Here is an 18,497-nt window from a genome sequence, read left to right on the forward strand (position 1 = left end):
CTCAGCTTTTGCCAACTTGCTCCCAAGGATATTGCTGGAGTTCGACCAGCTAAAACTGCATTCTACCAGCATGGGGCACTGGTAAGCTTTGCGTTACGATCTGGCTCACATCACTCTACCGACGTGGCATTGGCTTGCTGAGTTATTTGGAGCCGAGTGGGGGGAAAATCCCGGCCACAGGTGACAAGTCTACCCCTCTAGGGCAATGAACTAGGCAGGCTGCTGAAGCACCCTGGGGAACTACGGACTTGCCCAATGTCGGTGTTGGAATACCAAAGCTGACGCAGAGGATTGACGAAGCTCCAATCTCTCATCAGTCATGTCATCTTGATCCTGGAAAGATCCTGATTATCTCCCATCAATCTCCGTTTCAAGGGCGATAATTGCTAGTGGGCTTAAGCCCTCACTAGAAGTAAAAAAGAACTTGCATTTATATAGCGTTTAATTTTTCTATTTTGCCCAAGACCTTTCCCAATGTTGGGGGATAACATTACAGGCCAGTGTTGATGAGAGCTCATCTTTCCCACAGCCAAATCCAAAAATGGCAGCACTTGGGTTGGGTATGTTGGCAGGTATGCTCTCCTGCCGAGCCTCCCACCTTGAGCTCATCCAAACCTCTGCTGCCTGTATCCTAACTTGCGCCAAGTCCCTCTCATCCATCACCCATGCGCTTGCTGACCTGGATCAGCTCCCTGGTCTGGCAACCCCTAGATTTAAAAATTTTCATCCTTGTGTTCAAATCCCTCCATGGCCTCGCCCCTCCCTATCTCAGTAATCTCCACCAGCCCTACAACACTCCGAGATCTCTGTGCTCCTCCAATTCTGGCCTCTTGCGCGTTCCCGATTTTCATCACGCTACCATTAGCGGCCGTGCCTTCAGCTGCCTAGACCCTAAGCTCTGGAATTCCCTCCCCAAACCTCTTTGCCTCTGTACCTCTCTCTCCTCCTTTAAATTGCTCTTTAAGATCTACCTCTTCGACCAAGCTTTTGGTCACCTGTCCTAATATCTCTGTGGCTCGTTGTCAAATTTTGTCTGATAACGCTCCAATGAAGCGCCATGGGAGGTTTTACTACGTTAAAGGTGCTATATAAATGCAAGTTGTATTTATCTGCTTAAGGCACCAGGGAATGCCCTTTATTAAAGGTGGTCCCTCACGTCATTGGTATTCATTTGTTTTTGCTGTTTCCTGAGCCACAGGATGAAGGAACCTGTGGTGTGATCTGCATTGTGACCTCGAGATTTGTAAAATAGTGTAGAAAAATGATGCAATCTATTTTTGACCCGACTATAAAGAAGATATGTGTAGGTACATTAAAAAAAATTTATTGGAGGAACTGGCTATTCCAGTGGGAGATATAAATCAGTTCACTTAACCCACTTATGTTACAGATGTAAAGATTTTTCTTCCTCCTTTCCTTTCCCCCCCATATTGCCTTCGCCCCCAAATAAAGAACATCTGTATTGATTTCAAAGACCAATTCAGTTGTGTGCTGGCAATATGCAGAAAAGATAAATTCACCAAATAACAGTATCATTGCTTTCGTAATGGCAGTTTTAAACCCTGCTTAACTGCTTGTGACATTAGAAGGCAAGTTAGTGCTAACCACCGAAGAGCGAGGAAATTAACTGGGTGCGATGCGTTGATGCTCTCGCATTTTAACTCCTGCTGTACTGTTCTTTGCTTTGTTGTGTTTTCCATTATCCTACTTAGAAGAGAGTGTCTTTTGTTAGCAGCATGGATCAACGCAATTGGCACTTAATTTTTAGTACTCAGCCCTTGGGGTTGGAAGAGCTGGAGACGAAATTAGTCACTACTACTGAATGTTCTGAGCTAAGAAGCAAAGCTGGAATGCTGAAAAATGTGAAATAAAAACAGAAAATGCTGCAGATGCAAAGTTGGTTAGTCAGCATCTGGCAGGAGAAGATGGTCTAACATTTTGGGTGAAGACCCAGCTTCGGAATTCGGTGCCTGGCTGACCTGTGTGTTTCCAGCATTTTCTGTTTCTGTTGCCTGTTACCTCTGGCTTGTGCTGCATTGCAGTTAAAACAGTTGTGATCACATTTGAATTGGCAGCACTTTTTGTTCTCTTCCGTCACACCTTTAATATAAAGGCGGATGGGTTATTTGTCATTTTTAATTTTGGGATTTGATTCCTCAAGTGACATCAGCCAGTTGTATGATCCCAGGTAGTGCTTGCCAATGGTCTGTTCAACTGTGGAGGGCATTACAATGGAGCCTGATCGTTTCCTTGTCTGGAAACGTGAACTTTCCAGCAAGCATCACTAGATATTAATCAGAAGAGGGAATTATTGCTGAAACAAAAATGTTGGCCCCTCCCTTGTGCATGGTGGCCTGGCTGACACAAACTAACTTGTTGCAAATTGGGAATTATCCTGAGGTCTTTCTGGTCTGTATGGCTTATTGCTGTGCCATGTGCCTACTTACAAGCCATTGGGGATTCTGTATATTTAAAATTTGAGGAGTTCAAGTACAGAAAGAACCTTATACACTGCAGTTGGTTGCAATATGATTTATAGATGGACATGGCCTGATGTAATTAAACAGTCTTCAAACATATTTAAGTAACTGAGGTATTTTTGGTAATTTCACTGCATCCAAGTCAATGTATCATTTGTACATCTTATAGACGCTGACTTGTTTATGGTGGGAATGCTGTATTGTGTGTTGGATAGATTCTTCAAAGGACTTGTATGATCAAAGCCAGACTACACCATATGAATGCACAGAGATTAGAGATGTAAGGAGCAAAAAGGCCCAACTGGCATAAAACGGTCCTCAGAAATGGTCTCATTTCCAGCTTGGAAGATCCTGTTTGAGTATTTGCATTTTTGCATGTTGGTAAATTCTTAGAACTTTCAAGCAGTGTTAACACTCAAGTGGCTTTTGTACAGATATATTGTTCTAAAATGTTTGCTAATAGTAATTGCAAGGAATGGTTTTATAGGCTGTTTTTAATTAATCTTTAAATTCTTCCTTTTTTTAAAAAAACAGATTATTTATGGAAATCCTCAATTGTTGTACGGACTGTGATGAAATTCAGTTTAAGGAAGATGGAGCATGGTCACCGATGAGACTGAAGAAGGAGGTTCAGGAAGTGAATTCCTCTTTTAATGGCGTAGATGGTACACACTTTTGTTATAAGGGTGTGGGGAACGAGCAGGGAGATCAGATTAGAGGTATAGCTCCAATGTAGCACAATGAGCCAAATTGGCCCCTGTACCGAAACATTTGTGATCCGAAAATACTTTGTTATAGCGGAATCTGGATAGTGATGTGGTTAAGGAAACTCCTTTCACCTCTTGGTTCAAATCCAGATTACACTGATGGATTAAAAGTCTGTTGACTACAAGACTGGCATGTAAAATATGGTTGGGCTGTCTCAACCCATATCCAAGTGAACGTGAGTCCATAGCATAAAAATGCTGGTGTGGGAAATAGAAAACAAGGGAATGCTATTACAAACCATGCTTGGTTCCTAACCAGCAAGTGAAAGGGTACTAGTAAAAATATTGGTATTAACTAAATGGAACAGTTGGTCCTATAGTTTCCCACTTTTCTAGAGGAAATACCTGGCCCCACAATGATTGGGGCCAGGAGCTTACCATGGCCACAGTCTGCATTCCATCACTGTGTGTGGCAGTATTCTTGATACTGACCCTCAAGTTAAACACTTGGATTGTACTCCTGAACAAAAACTGAGCAATATCAACAGGGGCAGTAGTCTTTCTCCAGTAAGACAGTCTAAAATCTCTTGGGGGGTGGGGGGGGGGGGCGGAAAACACAAGAATCAGTTGAAACCTTTTATTTCTATGTGTGTGTTTTAACAGGCTGCAGTATTGGTTTTGCGGCTTAGAATTTTTTTGATCCTAAATGTGTTCCACAGTCCAGTTTGGGAGGTGCAGAAGCATTACGCTAAGAAAAGTAGTTTCTGACCACAAATTGTTACCTTCTGCTAAAACTGAATAGTAAAACAACACAGTTTAAATCTCAAATGTAAACCTTTCTGGAAGCATGTTGTGATGGCCATTAAACCTCTAGTGTCTTATTTGCTTTTGCAACTGTCTGAATGCTAGCTGCTTTCTGTGGTGTAACATTTGCAAAATCAATACACAATTCCAAAATGTATAGAATCATAAAGTGGAAATGGAGTGAAGTATCAGACCACAGGATTTTTTTTTAATTGAGGTACTAGGTAAAGGGCTAGAGAACATAGTGTATGGCATTACCAATGTTACAAAAAAGAAAAGACAAGGTTATTGAAAATAATCAATAGGTGATGCCAAGTTTGGGTTTTAAAAGCCTCTAAATTGCAGGAGGTACCAAAGATTGAGGGAGGTGAGGAGATACATAGTTTTGGGAAAGGATCAATTATAGTCCGACTGTGACATTGAGTCTCTTTCAATATAGGGATGGGCAGGATGGGTCTATTTCAGTACTCTTTCAAAAAAAAAAATCATGTGTCTGAACCTTAAGGGATGGTGCCTCAAGCTAAATGCACCCACCAAGATTGGAAAGATATGCATTATAGGTTAGCGTAGTCTTAATTGACCTTTGCAGGTGCACTGAATAAAATACACCTTACACTTCTAGTAGACAAAATACTACAAGCTAACTAGCTACTAAACAGGCTAAATATCCAGTCAGATTTACAATTAAATGAGACAAAACACAAGCAATATTAAAATACAAACGGATACAGCCAAACCATACAGAAGACAACCTTGACTTTTTTTTTTGCTCATTACTTGTCTGGTATTTAGTGCACAGACAAACTTCTTGAAAACTTGGCCTTCAGCTGGAAATCCTGTGGTAATCATGTAAAACTCTGGCCCAGAAATGGAACTAACTAATGCTGGACAAAGACCTCCTTTTAAGCCCCTGTTAAAACTCATGTTCTCCTATGTCAGACTAGATTGCGTCGTTTCTTCAAATCCTAGAATGGTAGTGAAACTTAAAAATTGGTTTGCCAATCTTGTATCGAGTGGAGGTTAAATAATAATAATGCATAGTATCTTTTGCATGTGCACTTAACTTTGTCTGGGGGACAGATTAACCGTTGCTGAAGGGAGACAGAGAAAAGAAAGAAACTGCCCAGAGATAAAGATAGAACTTACCCTAGCAACAGAGAACTTTCATCACCAACTCAAATGCATCAATTTCTGACATTGAGCCTGTTTAAATGTGCCTTTGTTTTTGTACAGAAGTACCGACTGTTCTTTAACTTTGTTCGCTAGGTGCATGTAAAAGCTTGTCCGAGCACAGGCATTCATCTCAAGATAATAGAAAGGTTGAAGTGATTGATCTGACGCTTGACAGTTCATCGGAAGAGGAGGAGGAAGAGCCACCTGCGAAGAGGTACCCTTTGATGTCTTCTCCGTCGCCACCCATCAACAAGGGGTAAGCTTCGGGTTGGAATCAGTCTTGTGCAAGGCTATTCTTTGTTTGCAGTGAGCTTGGATACAAAAAGAATTTCCACAATTTGATGGAACGTAGCAACAGGAGTAGGCCATTCAGTTCCTCGAGCCTGTTCTGCCATTCAATTAGATCATGGCTGATCTGTACCTTAACTCCATCTACCCACCTTGGTTCCGTAACTCTTAATGCCCTTGCCTAACAAATATCTATCAATCTCAATTTAGAAATTTTCAATTGGTCCCCAGCTTCAACAATCTTTTGGGGAAGAGAGTTCCAGATTTCCACTACCCTCATGACATCACCTTTGAACGGCCTAGCTCTAATTTTAAGGTTCTCTTGTTCTGGACTCTCCCACCAGAGGAAAACATTTCTCTCTATCAAATCCTTTAATCAATTTTCAGCAATCTCTATAGTCAACTGAAAGCTGGTAATACATATAGACTAAAAGATAAATTAGTGTGTATTCTCTCTCTCACACCCCCCCACCCCTCAAACTACCATGATTGTTGGTACTCCCAACAATCACTATGCCCCTGCACTCGGGGGTTCTGTTTCTATCATTCTCTGTACCTTCAAAAGTCTTCCCAAAACTTAAGTCTTTGCCCTCACTTTCATTTACCTAGGTCCTATTTATTAGACATTTCATTATGTGAAAGGCAGTATATAAATGTCAGTTGCAGTGCATTACTTCAACACTTAAAGAGCAAGATTGCAACATAGTTGGAAGGGTGCTGATCTTCATTGTTGACAGTCATTTTTTTTTTCATTCAAACTCTTAACATTGTTATGTGCTGTAAACCACTCCAGGATCAATTTTTTTGAAGTCTCCCCTTTGTTTTCTCTGGCCTCTTGTGAGGGTGCTTACTCTCACTAAGACATGGCTCCATGTTACTTGGAGCCATTTCTTACTGTGTAAATCTATGATGTGGAGATGCCGGTGATGGACTGGGGTGGACAAATGTAAGGAATCTTACAACACCAGGTTATAGTCCAACAAATTTATTTTAAAATCACAAGCTTTCGGAGATTATCTCCTTCGTCAGATGATTGAATGAAAAGGTTCTCAAATCGCATATCTTATATGATGTTGGGACAGCATCACACCAATCAAAAGGTGTCGTTGTTATTCAAACAGGCCAGTCACGGAGAACAGAACGTCCCAGTACACTCGATATACATTGTGTCTTTTACACAGGCAAGCAGAAAGAAACTTAAAATGGCAGAGAGAGAGAGAGAATTTTAAAAAACATATAAATTTTTTTCCCCCTTTTTGCTGGTGGGGTTACGTGTAGCGTGACATGAACCCAAGATCCCGGTTGAGGCCGTCCTCATGGGTGCGGAACTTGGCTATCAACTTCTGCTCGACGATTTTGCGTTGTCGTGTGTCTCGAAGGCCGCCTTGGAGAACGCTTACCCGAAGATCGGTGGCTGAATGTCCTTGACTGCTAAAGTGTTCCCCGACTGGGAGGGAACCCTCCTGTTTGGCGATTGTTGCGCGGTGTCCGTTCATCCGTTGTCGCAGCGTCTGCATGGTCTCGCCAATGTACCATGCTCCGGGGCATCCTTTCCTGCAACGTATGAGGTAAACAACGTTGGCCGAGTCACAGGAGTATGAACCATGTACCTGGTGGGTGGTGTCCTCTCGTGTGATGGTGGTATCCGTGTCGATGATCTGGCATGTCTTGCAGAGGTTGCCGTGGCAGGGTTGTGTGGTGTCGTGGACGCTGTTCTCATGAAAACTGGGTAACTTGCTGCGAACGATGGTCTGTTTGAGGTTGGGTGGCTGTTTAAAGGCGAGCAGTGGAGGCGTGGGGATGGCCTTAGCGAGGTGTTCGTCGTCATCGATGACATGTTGAAGGCTGCGGAGAACATGGTGTAGTTTCTCCGCTCCAGGGAAGTACTGGACGACGAAGGGTACTCTGTTGGTTGCGTCCCGTGTTTGTCTTCTGAGGAGGTCTATGCGATTCTTCGCTGTGGCCCGTCGGAACTGTCGATCGACAAGTCGAGCGTCATATCCCGTTCTTACGAGGGCGTCTTTCAGCGTCTGTAGGTGTCCATCGCGTTCCTCCTCGTCTGAGCAGATCCTGTGTATTCGTAGGGCCTGTCCATAGGGGATGGCCTCTTTGACGTGGTTGGGGTGGAAGCTGGAAAAGTGGAGCATCGTGAGGTTGTCCGTGGGCTTGCGGTAGAGTGAGGTGCTGAGGTGCCCGTCTTTGATGGAGATTTGTGTGTCCAAGAAAGAAACCGATTCTGAGGAGTAGTCCATGGTGAGTTTGATGGTGGGATGGAACTTGTTGATGTTATCGTGTAGTCTCTTCAGTGATTCTTCGCCGTGGGTCCATAGGAAGAAAATGTCGTCGATGTATCTGGTGTAAGCTTGTGATTTTAAAATAAATTTGTTGGACTATAACCTGGTGTTGTAAGATTCCTTACATGTGTAAATCTAGGCAGCAATTGCATGACTAAAGTCTCTGGAAATGCTGTTTGTGTTTTTTTCATCCAGTGTGAATCTTTTTAAAATATGTACTTGTTGGGACTGCAATTTAAAATCAAACATTTGAATTATCCAAGTACCCTGTTGGATTTTCAGTTGTCTAGTTTAACCTTTCCTGTATGGACTTGAGAACAATCAATTTTGGTTCCCAGGGGATGATTCTAACCAGTTGTATTGGCCACATATCTGCTCTTGGGCCATGAATCAGTCGGACTACTGGAGCTGTACTTAAATTTCCACAGCAAAGGGAGGAGCACACACATTAACAATAAAGATCTTCAAAAATATCAGTTGTATTTTTGCTTTTGAGTTCCCCAGATACTGTTTGTGTGTGTGTGTGTATGTGTGTATATTTTTCTGTTTCTCCCCCCGCCCCCCCCCCCCCTCCCTTTTTCCTCCTTTCCTGGAGGTGATGACTCATGCTGGTGAACACCTCCACAAGCACCAGGCATCCTTTGGTACCTTGTCCAACTGACCATTCTTTGTTTTACTGGAATGTGAGTGTTAGCAGGCTATATTCAACAGAGCCAAACCTGATGATGTCCCCATGCAACATCCACACATACACTTTTGAGCAAGGGTCACTGGATAGTGATCAGGTGACCCTTGCTGACATCAGATAAATCATCAGAGACCAGAAATCAAACTTGGTTCTTTCTGGTTTGTTATGGCTAAGTTAAAAATGAATTGCCTTTAATATCTGTTAACCTTCTTTCATGTAGGGTTTTAAATCTGCACCATCAGACATCGCCAGTAACAAGAACTCCAAGCATACCGACTCTGGATACAAACTTTATCTCTGCTCCTTTTCAAGACTACCGTCATTCGTACCACTTACCAACTCTGCCGTATGAACTGCAAGGTAAGCTACTTGCAGCAAGATGTGTCTTGGTGCTGAAAAATTACTCATTTCAAGTGTTGTACACTAAGAATGGAATAATACCCATTTAACCATAAATCAGTAGCAATACAATCATGAATCCAGGTTCAGAAGGTGTTTCAGCTGTGTAAGCTCGCCTGTCACATTCCGAATCCCCTCAAACTCAAAGTAAAATAAATAAAAAATTGAAGTCAACAAACAAAAAAGCATGTAGAAGATGATTGAGTCTGTGATTTGCTGGTGAGATTCTTTGAAAGGTTTTGTGTTTGATGTCTTATTACACAGGCATTAGATGTGCAGTTTTATCCTAATTTCTCTCCCCACTTCTGAAGGCACTGACTCTTGCTGGGGTTCAGTTCAGTAGTTCCCAGCGGTCGTCATGCCTCAGTCAAGTGGCCACTCTTCATGTGAGCCTACATATTGGGTGTCAGCGGACTGTTTGACTGTGGGGATCATCGCAGCCGAATCCTGTTTCTATTCTTGCCTAATTCCAGTTCTGTCCTCAATTTGTCCCATGCCCACTTTCCAGAAGGGGCTCCTAGTTAACTATGTGGAGTGGGAATCTTGGGTGATCTTTCTTTACCTCCTCCCAAGCCTGACAGTATTAAGGACAGCCACGTAGTACCCTCAACGCCACCTCCAGCAGAAAGGAAATTTAACAGAGACCAGGAATTCAAATCTGGGACCTTTTGGTGTGTATGGACTCAACGTGATATCACCTTCCTCCCCATCTCTCACAGTATCAGGTTGACTATCAGGTCAACCAGCGGACATAACCGTATAAGCCCTTCTGTACAGGATTGGTGACTTTGAAAGCACAAAAATGCTAATCGTGTAAGAGGTGTCATATTTTTCAATCTTTTTAACCAGTGCAGATTGAGCTTTTTCTGTTTTCTAAAAAGTGCTTTTATATCTCACTTGTTTAGTTCAAATTGTGAAAGATTGAATTTGTGAGCCAACTCCAAAGGTTTACATTGCCAAAACCACCTCTCTTATCCCAATAGCACAGTTGTAGACCCACAGTCTGGCTCATGGGCATTGCTCTTTTTCGATCTGAGCTAAACAAACAGATGTAAAAGTCTGTAGTTACTTGACCTTGTTCTCTGATCTGTAGCGATGGGATTTGGGTACAGATGAAGCCTAATATCCAAAGTCTGATTGCAGTAGGGTTTGTGCAGATAAAAGTTTTGAGGTATTTGCCACTTATATTTTGTTCTAATATTTTGTCTCTTGTTTGAACAGGTTTAGACCTATTTCCCTTCTTACAAGGGGATAATCAGGTATGTAACATGTCAGTGAGCACTTTTGTCATTCATAATATAAAAACAAGATTTCAATGTATCAATGACTTTCATGTGATTGTGTCAGGTCTTTATTTGCATAAGCATGGTGATGACTCAGCAGAAATCCATTCACTTCCATGTCCATTATAGTATTTTAAAACTTGAATTGCATTCAAATAAAAGCAAATTACACTTTGTGTAAAGAGAATAGGAGACTTCACAGTGTGTGTAACCAGTAGCACTCTGTGGTAGTCATCCCAAGCACAGGAAATATAGTGTTTCGTTCAACATTCGGGATCGAATGTCTGCACATGTGGAGATGTGGACATCTTTCAGCCTCTCATCCTCCCCCAAAATATGGCTCTTTGACACTGGAGTCTTCTGTCTCCAGTTTGGCTGAGATGATTAGAGTTTCCATTGGAACTGGGACCTTCCTGGTGTGTGTGGCTCTGGTGAACTGCATTTGGGATTTACCAACTGAGCCATTGAGGAAACTGTAGTTACAGGATTCCTATTGGAATTTCAAAAGCAATACAGGGAGACTGGGTGGTACAGTGACAGTACACTAACCTAGTGCACTGCAGCATGGCTTCACACTCATGAACCCCCAAACACTAAGTTTAGGGTTCAGGCTAAATCATCAACAAAATACTTAACCTCCAGAGATTCTATCAGGAGCAGAGGCCTGGCAGCAGGTCACTTGTCCACTGTCTTAAGTGAGGATAAAGTGTTTGGGGGGAGGGTGCAGCAGATGGGATTGGGGGAAGCGACAACATGGTGTGATGGACAATTCTAAATCCAGGATAGAGTTAAGTGTGAACATATCAAGTGACTAACTTCAACAAAATATTTGAAACTAAGCCTATGTTGTGACAGATACAAATTCCATTACAAGCTGTATCAAATAGCTGGTTTGTTAAACGTTTCAGGTGCATTAAAGGTTAAGTGTATTTGATTTAAGTTTCATTAAAGGAAGCTGCTTTTTTATGCAAATGTAGAGTATAATAAATGTCAATATTTGAATACTTGCACATTATAATTAAACAGGGTCACTCAGAGATGACAGTGCGAGAATTAATAAGCCTGTAGAGTCCCTCAAAAAGCCGCATTAATATTCCGATGTTAACATTCAGTACTCTTGTTCTTGCTCCTGCTGTAGCATTACAACACCTCCCTCCTTGCTGCTGCAGCTGCTGCAGCCAGTGCGTCAGAGGACCAGGACCTCATTCACTCCTCGCTCAACCGATTCTTCCCGTACGGCTCTTCGCAAATGTTCTTGGAGCAACCAAACTCGGCGCCTGCCAATACGCTGGCGGTGACCAACGGCGGCAGCAGCAGCGGGAGCAACAGCAGCCTCGTCTCCTCCAGCAGTTTGCGGGAAAATCTCGGGCATCTTGGTGCTAATCGGAGCAGTGTGGAAAGTGGCACCATCTTTGGCACCATGCCAGATGTTATTTCGTTGGACTAAGATTTGAAATAATGGATAACGTGCTTTTGTTTTTTTTTGGGTGGGGGGGTGGGGGGAAGAAGGGAGCAGAAAAAAATCTGGTTTGTTTCATCTTTTTAAAAAAAAATTTAGAAGTGTAGAGACCCTTTTTTTAAATAAACAAAAAAAAATTAAAAAGAGACACCATGTACAGAGAACAAAATACTATATTTTCAGTTAACTTTTGTATATAAATTCAAGACTGTCTGTCTTTTAAGGTTATTTCAGTTCACTTTGTGAAAGCAGAGTTTTTACGATGTATTTGTCTGTTCCGTGATATTACTTTTTGTATTTGTTGTTCGATGGCATTATTTCCTTCACAGTTGACATTATTTGAATTAGGAATTTTCCATTCTTGTACTTCACTGTAGAATATTCTTTCTTTCAGAAAGAAATGAGATGTCAATGGTTGACAACAATAGTATTTTCCTTTTTTTGTGCAAAATAATTTTATTATACTTTTTAAGTTATGTAAAGTATCTTGACTATTTCCCATATCATTCCCTCTGCGTTTGCAGGAAGTAGCTTTGGGGAATGCACAGTATCGTACAATTTTTCAACAAAAAAAAAGGCCATTTCTGGTTACTTTTTTTGTGGGGGAGGTGGACTGTCTTCACAACTTCCACTTGCGTTCCATTTTACAAAGTAGCATTTTTCAAACATTAAAGAATTTTAAGTTAATAGGGGAGAGGAGTCACTTCCTCTGTTGCACCTTTCATTGCGAATTATACTTCAGAAAAAACAGTAATTCATTTTATTTCCACTATTCCTTGAAAAGCTCTAGCTGCAGAAAGCCTCCACAGTTTGTATACCCTTTTTTAAAAAAAAAATGTTCTTTTTCCCTCGTACACATGCACTGTACCCTGAGCAGCCGTTGTCGTTTTTCTAACCAACTCCCTGGGAAGACCAGCCGATTGGGTGTGGAGACACTTCCCTGGAGCCCACACACCCCTGTGGCAACGCACCAGCTTCCACAACATGCTCGTCCCAGCCGAGATTGGACTGCTGGGATCTGGGGATTCGTGGGTGTTATGAACATAAGAAATAGGAGCAGGAGTCGGCCATACGGCCCCTTGAGCCTGCTCCGCCATTCAAACAGATCATGGCTGATCTTCAACCTCAACTCCACCTTCCTGCCCGATCTTCATATCCCTTGATTTCCCCTAGAGTTCAAAAATATCTCTATCTCAGCCTTGAATAAACTCAATATATTCAGCATCCACAGCCCTCTGGGGTAGAGAATTCCAAAGATTCACAACCCTCTGAATGAAGAAATGCCTCCTCATCTCAGTCTTAAATGGCTGACCTCTTATCCTGCGACTATGCCCTCTAAATTGACACGCCAGTTAACTACGCTGCCCCGTCCATGACCTTTGACTTTGTTTTAATTCATGTTCCAATAATTCATTGTTGCGCATTGGGATTCTTGCCAAGCATGGTATCAACCAACTTAAAATGATTATTTTCTAGGTGACTGTTCCAAATTCTCCTTTCGAGAGATATATTCAGATGGCAAATTTGTGTCTCAAACCCTTAAATGTAATATGCAGAGCAGGATTTGCAAACAAGGAGTTGGAATGTACACAGACCAGTACACAGTAATATGTACACAGTAATAACGTGTACTAAAGAAAAGTCAGTATTTTTTTTTAAATCTTGATCTTTCTATCCCACACCTTCTCTCTTGTGGTGTGTTGGTCTAATCAGGTCATGTGCAAGTGCACTGGAGAGACCTCTTCAGTTTTTTATGTGTGTTCTGTTTAGGACCAGACCCTGGGCCCACCCCCCACCTCCCCTCCCTCCTCCCAGGTCCTGGGCCCACTCCTCTCTCCATAGACCTTGGGCCCACTCCCCCTCCCCTCCACCCAGACCCTTGGCCCACCCCCTCCTCCTCCTTCTCTACTTCCTCTCCCCCCCCCCCCCCCCCCCCCAAGATCCTGGACCCACTCTTCTCCCCCCTTCCTCCCAGAGAGACACCATCTGGGTAAAGGACCCACCCAGTGTAGCACTAAGCCATAGAGATCAAAAAAGTCCCCAGTTAAATTTCTGATCTGCGCTGTTCGCTGCTCTCAACTTCCCATGGTGGGGTACTAGAATTGACCTTAGCACCTCTGAGTGAAGGAGAGGGGACAGTCAGTTCGGGTTCCTGCTCCTGATGGCTGTCCAGTGACCCCTGCTTGAAGTAAACATCTGGACATGGGGTCAGACCAGGATTGAATAAATCTATGATTCGTGTCCTCTTTACCCCACTACAGTTGGAAGTAGCCTGCTGACACTGTGGAGACTAACACATGAATAATGGCACTTGGCTGAGATATTGGAAGGTGATCAGCCCCTGTGGCATCATATCCTAGCAAGGAGACAGCACCTTTGAGAGATGGGGAGAAAATTGACAAAGGGTCAAATGGCAAGTTATAACCAAAGGGTGCAAATGAATGAAATTTGTTGGGTAATAAAAATACAATTTGAGTGAGTTCTAGTAAACTCAATTACTTGGGGCAACAATGTTCCGTCTGAGCTGGGATTTTTGTAAACTGCAGATTAAATCAGCTGATTTATAAGTATCTGTGCCATTGTCCAAAGAGTCATTAGTTTAGCAGCTCAGTGAAAACAATGCAGCGGGAAATACTCAAGGGAATTGTGTCTAGTTTGTAAAATGCGCGACTGTATCAGGTCAAGTCTGGCAGTGGGCTGGTTGAATGTTCAGCCAGTGGGGAGATGTTTTATGCTTTAATCAGGATTTTTATTTCCAGTGTTCTGTTTGTTTCATGAACTCCATTTAATAGGACTGAATGGAAAGTGGTTTGGTTCATTGGAACACAATACTTGGATCCGAGTTGTGCTTGAATCTGATTATGGGCCTATCTGGAGTAAACTGTATTGCACGGCTGGATCTTTCAGGTAATGTGCTGCATTTTGACAAGTGAAGAGAAAACTTTTTTAAAAGCAACAAGCCAGCTTGTTCACAGCATTATTTACCTACTGGGTATGTATGGTGGGGTGATCTAAGAGTCTGCTGTGTTGAGAGTCTATTTTCTTAACACCGAAAGTATCATCGTAAACCAGATTCTCCAAGCATGGAAATTCCACCTCGTCTGCGAATTTGTAAATTCTGTGATCACTTCTCTCCGAGGGTGTCAAAGACAACTCTAATAATTTTACTGCCTTAAATCTTTCACAGTGCTGGCTTCCGTGACTGCATGCCAAACCAGAGAAATGGCTTTTTTTTTAAATTGAGTATAGTAGACCAGTGTCGGTTTGTATAAAGTACCACGTGAAAATATTTATTTCATGCATTGAAAGAAATTGTTTACCTAATGAATGTTACCTGTTAATGTAGAGATCTTTTAGATGTAATAAAACAGCATAAAGTTCCCAGCAGTAGAGTTGGGTCTTTTCCTTTCCAACTTCCATGTGTGTTGTTTCCTTTTTTGTTTTTTTAAGCTTTTTGGAACTCGGAATTTTTCTATTCATAATCCAAAACTATTGCTGCCCTGTTGGTTCAGTTGCCTAGAGTGGTCTTGAGCCCCTCAGGCTCTAGCTTTCAACCCTAGCCTGGGCTGAATTAGCTGGTTTCAATTGGAGTGGCTGATTTCAGTTTGTGGCAATGGTGGGGAGCACTACAACTGGCTTCAGCATTCTTGGACTAAGGAGGAAGATAATTGACCAGGAATCCAACTCCTTAGCTGTCTGGTGATTTTTTTTTTGAAGTTCGAATAGGGGAAGAGTGAGACCAAAAATTCCAAGCAAGGGTTTAGAATAATACTTTAGTGTGGTCAGATAACAAGTTGGCTTCATGTCTGCATGGTTGAACGTTTGACACTAATGGAGGCAGTATTCTTGTAACGTTTGACACTAATGGAGACAGTATTCTTGTCCACAGACCTGAATTTTGTGGCTGCTCTGCAAGCCATGTGATTTTTGACTGGGTGGAGGAGGTTTGTATAAGAACAACTGCTTATTTCTATAGTGCTTGAACAGAGAGATGTCCCAGCTCACTTTATAGGGCTGTGGACAGCAAGTGAAACCCACTGAGCAATTGGGGGAAGCTATGTAAGTGTTAATTGTATTGTATTAAAACTACTTGTATAGTTCTCAATTGTAAACAATTTTACAACACCAAGTTATAGTCCAACAATTTTATTTTTAATCCCACAAGCTTTCGGGGGCTTCCCCCTTCCTCAGGTGGTGTGGAAATGACCCCTTCCTCAGGTGGTCATTTCCACACCACCTGAGGAAGGGGGAAGCCCCCGAAAGCTTGTGGGATTAAAAATAAAATTGTTGGACTATAACTTGGTGTTGTAAAATTGTTTACAATTGTCAACCCCAGTCCATCACCGGCATCTCCACATCGTGTGTAGTTCTCCCAATTGCTTGGTGGATTTACACAGCTTAGAAAGATTAGAGGTGCAATCACTGGTCTGGTATTAGCTATCTGCATAGCTCAGACAGACTGAGTCTTCAGGACCCCTCCCTTGATTTTTAGTCTCTTGCCCTCTTTTCTCCACTCTGTTGAAGAGCTATATAACATATTGATAAGGTATGGTTGCACAGATGCTGTTACTCCCAGGCAGCCTTTCCTTGTGTGAACCTAGACAGTGAATGTTGATTGACAATGGGCCAACTTCACAGGTGTGCCCAGTCCTGCCCTCATCTGACATCCACGTGTACTTTTCTGACTAGTTCACCACAGTGATCAGGAATTGGAAACCTGGCCAACTTTGTTAATCCCCATCTCTTAAGCTAGCTGTAGTGTCTTCCTTCCCCACCACTGCCTTTAGTAACATTGGCCAACTCAACACTGTCCAGGAATGAAACATGAGGACCTTACTGGTCTGTTGATTCAATGCACCATTTACCCAAAGAGTCAAGAGAGCTTAAGGCAAAAGTCTATTTAAGACAGCAATTTTTCAAACTTTTTACTGTGTTGGGATTCTTGTAAATATTGTAAATAGTGACCCTCCACTGTTCTAACTTCCAAAAGACTGTTAGGAACCAAAAGAAAACGGTGCCATTACAGAAAGCAACAGATAATGTGCTAGTACGTAACCAAATATGGAACATTTCAGATATCTGATAGGGATTCCCTTGGGTGAAGGACAGTATAAAAAGCTATGATTTAAGGTAATCTCAACTGGATAGTAGTGCTTCAACATCTCTTCTACTTCAGGTACTGAAGAACCATCACAGTAACGTCACTGGGCACTTTAGTGATGAGGGAAGACGAGTTGCGGTAGTACAGAATCTGGAAAGGAAGTTGAGTCATCTTGGATTGACATCATTGAGGTTTGTTTAGCTCTGGTTTGATGTCTGATTTGTTAGCTTACTTCAGACGAGCTTTTGGTTGGTGGTTTGGGGTTGAACAAGGCTGTATAGCATGTGGAAAGCACCAACGGTCAAGATGTTATCTTGCATATATCTGTGTGGCTTAGTAACCGACTGGGAAAATTATTATTCTACATCTGCAACAAACCGAGATGTCTTGGCACTTCTCTCTGTATCTTTGCCAAATCCTGGCCTCTAACATAGTTAATGCACTCTCTAGGCCCAATAATGCAGATTTCACCTGGGCTACTCTTGTTTTTCCTAATAAGTTGCGCTAAGCTCCCCGATGACTCAGTTGGTAAAGCCACAGCCTTGTTGGTTGTTTGTCAGAGGGATGGACGTTTTGATCAGGGCATTGGGGTGGTATGTCTACTTGTGAGTTCTTGCATAGCGCACTGATCTGATCTATAAGAGGCAGATGCAACAACTTCTAGTACAAGTGAATTTAAGGGTTTGCCTGCATCTAACCCATCACTACAGCATTTTGCCCAATCAACTCCCCCTCTCCCCTCCCATGATTATCAGAGAGAGGACGATTAGTGCACTGTCCTGACAGCACATACCAAGTACTAGTGGGAAGATAACTGGAGGGTTGCTGTAGACAGCTATCAATATCTGTGCCTAGGTAAGTGCCTACATGTTCTGATGCTTTGCTACACTGCCTTCACTGCTGTTGACCCCATGTGCTTAAATTCCTCCACTAGATCTGCCACTGTTGACCTATGCATTTGGGGACAAGTATTCCCCCATGTTCAATGATGGCAGGACTCCCAGCTGCTGCACCTAGTTATGCCCATCAACCAAGGCAGTGCACTTGCAGTTGTAGATTAGAGGTGAATGAGGACTAGTGTCCAGAGCCATCCAAAGGATGAGACTACTCTGGGATAACGGTGCTATTGCTACTTTTAAGTGCTCCATACATCCAAAGCCATTGCCTAGTGTGGAACTAACCCATACATGCCCAGAATGTCCAAAGTTTGCTCTCTGGTCTGTATTGAGTTAGATGATCTCAGATTGGTGATAGGAGCATTACCCATAGAGTTGAGTTTTACACACCAGGAGTTTTACCGAAGCTTCTGCCTTCCAACAGTAGAGTAGTTGGAGAAAGTCGTCCTTAAACTGCACAGTAAGACTACACATTGAGCACTGACCAGTTTTAATTCCCAAGACGCACAGGGTATTCAAGTCCTGGAGTTGGTGCAGAGAAGAGCAGTAAGACTCTTCTCCCGTATCAAAGTACTTGAGGAAAGATTGGAGAAACTTTGTCTTGAAATGTGGTATATTAGCTAATCTGTATTGGAAAGGTAAATCTGGAGCTCTAGTTCACATTAAACTGAGTCAGAGAAGGGGCACAAGTTCTAACTAGCGAAAGGCAAAGGTTGGGACTGACTCCTCTCTGGATGTTAAAGATCCCATGGTGCTATTTGAAGAGCAGCAGGGCAGTCCTTTGTGTTTTGGCCAACAATTATCTCTCAACCAACATTAGTAAAATAGATTATCTGATGTATACCTCAACACTGTTTGTGGAACCTTGCTGTGTGCAATTAAATATGGTGTTTTCCTACATAACAACAGCAACTACGCTTAGAGT

At 42.5% G+C, this 18,497-nt stretch overlaps 1 protein-coding gene across 3 annotated transcripts in view; it reads left to right on the forward strand.

The window, feature by feature from the left end:
• Nucleotides 1-14,992, forward strand: part of pias1b (protein inhibitor of activated STAT, 1b) — a 133,061-nt gene extending 118,069 nt beyond the window's left edge. For all 3 annotated transcript variants that reach the window (XM_067971352.1, XM_067971353.1, XM_067971354.1), the window contains 5 exons: nt 3,015-3,145; nt 5,258-5,420; nt 8,655-8,794; nt 10,055-10,092; nt 11,255-14,992. In XM_067971352.1, coding sequence (XP_067827453.1) covers nt 3,015-3,145; nt 5,258-5,420; nt 8,655-8,794; nt 10,055-10,092; nt 11,255-11,563 — 781 coding nt within the window. In that variant the 3' untranslated portion in view covers nt 11,564-14,992. The remainder of the gene's footprint in view (nt 1-3,014; nt 3,146-5,257; nt 5,421-8,654; nt 8,795-10,054; nt 10,093-11,254) is intronic.
• Nucleotides 14,993-18,497: the final 3,505 nt, after the last annotated feature.

This window comes from Heptranchias perlo, chromosome 34 (genome assembly GCF_035084215.1).
Source record: "Heptranchias perlo isolate sHepPer1 chromosome 34, sHepPer1.hap1, whole genome shotgun sequence".
Classification (NCBI taxonomy): Eukaryota; Metazoa; Chordata; class Chondrichthyes; order Hexanchiformes; family Hexanchidae; genus Heptranchias; species Heptranchias perlo.